The sequence below is a fragment of the Myodes glareolus genome, chromosome 9 (assembly GCF_982192425.1).
Source record: "Myodes glareolus chromosome 9, mMyoGla1.1, whole genome shotgun sequence".
Taxonomy (NCBI): domain Eukaryota; kingdom Metazoa; phylum Chordata; class Mammalia; order Rodentia; family Cricetidae; genus Myodes; species Myodes glareolus.
In genome coordinates, this window is record NC_142034.1 from 49625029 (window position 1) to 49630459 (window position 5431).

The following is a 5431-nucleotide window of genomic DNA, read 5'->3' on the forward strand; positions in this document are numbered from 1 at the left end:
CTACCATGATAAAGAGATTTTGTTACTGAAGATAACTCTTATCAGGGCCCCCTTAATGTCTCTGTTCCTCAGGCTGTAGATGAAGGGGTTCAACATGGGAGTCACCACTGTGTACATCACAGCCATGACAGTTTCTTTCACAGTAGAGTTATTAGTTGATGGATATAAGAATAGACCTATAATTGTCCCATAGAACAGAAACACCACAGACAGGTGGGAGCCGCAGGTGGAGAAGAGCTTTTGGATACCCTGGGTAGAATGAACCTTGAGAATAGAAAAGATAATCCTTACATAGGACATAACAATGAGTGCGAATGGTATAATACCAATGAGATTACTCATGATTAATATCATTAACTCATTAATGTAAGTGTCTGAGCATGCAAGCTTCAGGAGAGCCAATACATCACAAAAAAAGTTGAGAATCAAATTTTTCTCACAAAAAGACAATCTAGCCATAAGCAGGGTGTGCATCATGGCATTGAATGTGGCCAATAACCACATTGGCAGCAATAGACAAGCACATAGTTTTGGGCTCATGATGCTGGTATAATGAAGTGGGAAGCAGATGGCCACATAGCGGTCATAGGCCATGGCCACAAGAAGGAAGCTTTCCATGTCTCCAAAAAACATTAGAAAGTACATTTGTGCCAGACAATCTGCATAGGTGATGATTGGGTTCTGGCTCTGCATGTTCTGAAGCAATTTGGGCATTGTGACAGAGGAAAAGCAGAGGTCAGAGAAGGACAAGTTGCCGAGTAGCAAGTACATGGGTGTGTGCAGATGGGAGTCCAGTAGAATGAGGATGATGATGATAAGGTTCCCAAGGATGGTGGTGAGGTACATGGCCAGAAACAGTACATAGAACAGGTACTGGTGCTCTTGGGGGATGGGCAGGCCCATAAGGAGAAATTGGGTGATGATACTTTGGTTGTCTCCAGTCATGATCTGCCTCCAATGACTTTAAGAAAAATAGTGAACAATTTCATAATCTCCCCATGGTTGATTGCATATGAGATAGATTGCTTCTGTTCTTCAATATCATTTGTTTACCTTAAAAAGAATATCTTTTTCTTATATTCTTTGATTCACAATGGTATGGAAGAAATTGATCTCTTCAGTTCTTCGATGTCCTTGATAGGCAATGACCTGCTAACTCAATCTTATATGCACTGCTGACCCACCCCCAATCTGTCTCCATGCTCAAGTGAAACCAGACATGTTTCTGAGACACACATTGTGTATTGCATGTTCTTTAATAATTAATATTTTCTCATCAAAGTTATTGTCATCGCTACACCCAAATATTTTCAGTCTTTACAACCATGAATAACTTTGCTTAATTTTGCCTTTACATGCTATAATAGTATAGTATAGTCTAATCCTTTCTAATTGCTTCTGATATTCACAATGTATTAACAAATCTCTTTCCTGTCTATCTGCTTATTCCATTCAGCTGTAGCTCACCCCATTCTGCAGTTTTTTTCTGTTAATTTTCTTAAAGGATTTTTATAAATTGATCTTTTTAATTTTATATAAACCCCAGTAAAATGCATATATTTTAATGTGATAAATTACCAATAAAAAACATAAATAGATTCCTGTCTAACCTATAGAATTTACTATCCCATTGCAGACTAATATTCTTCTATGGACTTTCCCCGAAAATCATCTGAGTCTCAGTGGGTACCAAGAGAAAACCAGTCTGCTCTCTCCTAATATCTTCTGTCTCCCATGTCTCTAGTTTCTGATAATAAAATAAAAAAAAAAACATTACAAAGCTTAATGCATTTTAAGTTATTCTTACCTTGGAATCCAATCTCGCACAATATATAGTCTCTCATTTTTATCCTTTTCTTACTCAGACATTTAAGACCATCCAGCCATATTCCTAGAAATGGATGCCATCATTTCCTTTCTGAAATATTGAAGACAGCATTTATTTTCAGCCCATGTTTCATGTCCACACACTAGTTTCTTCAGTATGTTTAACCAAGACTTCCATTATGAGATGGAAATACTATACTCTTTTGGTGATTCATTCCTCGGGTGAATGAATGTCTTGTTCTTAAGGACAAAATTCCTAAAATGTGTGCAAATGATGTTTGCTTTTCTGACATTTATCAATCTCTACAGCCCATTATGGACTGAAACTCTGCCTGCATTCTTCTCTCCAGCAATGATGAATTTCAAATTGAAGTTTGTGCCTCCATCATTTCTGATTTGATGCTCATTTTACCTATGATATGCTTTCACCTGTCACGAGGCATGTCTCATTTGCATTTCCACAACTGTTATGTGATATGCTAAGTTAAACTTTGCTTGTGCCTCTACACACAATGAGTTCTACTACCATGTTCCCTCTGCTTCTTGTGCTCATCTCACAGTTACCAATGGCACTGAACACCATTTCATAGCTATTGCTGCCAGACTATAACTTCTTTAACTCTTTAGCAGGAAAGGTTATGACTGCCCACATGCCATAGAAAGACCAGCCCTACCTGGATGAGACTTAGTGTCCATGAAAATTTCCTGGCTGTGCTATAACCTGAGACAAAGGACTCTTTCAAATTTAAGATAGATATGCATATCGACTCCAAATAATTACTCTTCTTCAATCTCCCCATAAGGTAAACTCACTAAACTTGAAATTTTAAGTATTAAAATTTGATATTCTGTAATTAGTTTTACAAATGTAGCTGTGTATTCATGGAAAAGTATTATGGTGGAAAAGATGCAATGCTTTTCAGTAATATTAATGTTTTGTATTTTTCTTTGATTCATATGATTCCACTAATAGTTATGTCGAAAAATATATATGATGAACATTTTTTGAAGTAGCAGTTACTTTTATCTTTCTCTTTACTTTATCTTCAGATGTCCATACCTAACAGTTTAGTTAGTTATTATAGAAACTAGTCTAGGTTCTGATAGTAATTTTGATTGAATAATAGTTTTGGAAATTTCTATGAAGCTATTGTACACTGTTACTAACATTTAAATTATTAATTTACATTAAGTCATTATAAATTAACTCTAACCCTTCATGATGTGATGATCTTCATGTATTCAATTGGTGGAAATCACAGAAATACTAGACTCTTGAAAATATTCATCTATATTTCTTTGGACTTGAGACTGTAACCTCTACCCTACTGGAGTTATCAGTTCCCAATTGTGTGGGCTGTATCTTCAAAATAGCTCTTGGTCTCATTCTGTTTTCTTCTACAAAACTCTGTCTAATGAACCCTAGTCTATATCTTAGCTGGCTAAGAAGTCAAGGAGAAGCACAAAGAGTTATGGGTACAGGGTCTGGGCATCTACCTAGGAGGTACTGTAGTTATCTAGCATGCTCAAGTCCTTGAGCTCCACCTCTAACTGAAAAAATATTAAAAAAAATAAATGATACACATAGAGGTAGGGAATCCTTCTATGACACTATCTGGGTGAATCCAGCTGCTGGAGTTTCCATTTTCCTAAATGTCATTAGTGCAGCTACATTAAGAGTTTAACATTTGAATGCTGTGATTGGTGACAATGAGAAGGGTAATATAAGTAAAATTGTGGACCTAGTTTCTCTGAATAATTCTTATTCTGAGAATGAATGGGCCCCATGCCTTATGTGGATGTTGCTAGATATTTTGAATACACTATTATACTACTGAGACTGAAAATAAGGTTTGCCTGAGTCAGAGTGCCGAGCTAGCTTTTAGCTGACCAAAATTAGCCATAGATGTTTTGCATGACTGAGATTTTATATACAAATATGGTAAATAGTAGGTAAGGGTTTAGAAAGATTCCTAACCCTTTTGGACCCAGGAAGGAGGGAGTAAGGAGATCAATGGTCACTTTTCAACCACTTGTCTGATTATTCGGATTCTTAACTTTCATGTCTGAATCCTGAGTTTTTATTAATAAAGAATAATCGGATAAATGCATCATGCAGGCATACAGGCAGATATTACAAAGCAGAGGTCACCTTTGAAGCTTTCTTATTTTGAAAAACAGGCCTTAACTTTTTCAGTTCTTTACCTGAAACTCAGAGGAGAATCTTCCATGTAAATGGTTCAGCCAGTCAATATACATACAACTCACCTGGAATTTTCTGAAAATAGTGACTCTTGTTTTCACGTTTATATTCAACTTTATAATTGGACACTCAGGGAATGTCAATATTCTGGTCCATGAGTCTTAGTAAGCATCAGTACATCCATTACTTACATCAATTACATGCGGTTTCAGAATTCTGAGCTCTTTTAGAAAAGGGTCCTGTCAAAGTTGACTAATATCCTAAAGCTAAAGATGTTTTAAATGAAGACTGAAGAACTCCAGAATTGTTGCTGCTTTCTAAAGAGATGTTATTAGATTCACATGGAAAAAGAATTACCCAATAAGTAATTGTATTAAATCTACCAAAATGATTATCAATGGATCTATAGCACAAGGTATTTCTTCAACAATGCAAAATTTGCAAAGTATAGAAATGACAAGGAATTTTATCTTACCTGAAAACTGCCAGTCATACAATAACAAAACTGGAAATGCAAGATCCATAGATTGGAGGACAATAAGGTACCTCCTGACAACTTCTCTAGGATGACTGAAGGTATATTAAGTTCTCTTTTTCAGATTCTGTCATATTTATTCATTATAAGCAAGGAAAGAACAGCATCTGTAGTCAACATCTTCTTACAACTCCCCTTCTAGCCATCTGTGGACCCAGGAGGCTCAGAATCCCAGAGGATTCTAGATACTTCCATGACTCATTAAAGGTATAGTAATTGCCATGGACCTATCTAGGAATAATTTTCTCCATTCCCAGAGGTGGGCACTGATGATAGCCACTGATCAATCCTGAATATACTCATATGGAAAGTGGAAATGAAGAGAATATCAATTCAAACCTACCATTTGCCTGGTTATGTAACAGACAGGATTTATGTGTTGAGCTAAGCTAATAGATTTTTTTTTATTTTATCACTCTATTAAAAAGATAAGATTTGGGCTTTATTTACTTCTTTGCATATTTGATTTTCTTTTTTTACATTTTCTTTTTCATTTTGCATTCCAATCCCAGCTTGCCTCTCTCCACTTCTCCAACCAACCACCTCTACAAATCCCACCTCCATTCACACCTCAGAAGGGCTAAGCCCTCCCTTGGGGATTTAACAAAGTATAGTATACCAAGTTGAGGCAGGACTAAGACCCTTACCCCCATATGAAGGCTGAGCAAGGTATCTAACCATAAAGAATAAGTTCATGTATGCAGGATAATTCCTGATCCCACTGACAGCCCTTTGCCATCAGATTAAACCACATTACTGTCACCCATATTCAGAGTGTTTAATTCCATCCCATGCAGGATCCCCAACTGTCAGTCTAGTGTTTATGACTCATACAAGCTAGGGTGAGCTATGTCTATGATTTCCCC

At 36.5% G+C, this 5431-nt stretch overlaps 1 protein-coding gene across 1 annotated transcript; it reads right to left on the reverse strand.

Annotated features, from left to right (window-relative positions):
* On the reverse strand, positions 1–945 carry LOC146892995 (olfactory receptor 1496-like). Its single transcript, XM_085694333.2, has one exon. The coding sequence runs from the start codon at positions 943–945 to the stop codon at positions 1–3; it is 945 nt and encodes a 314-aa protein (XP_085550459.2).
* Positions 946–5431: the final 4486 nt, after the last annotated feature.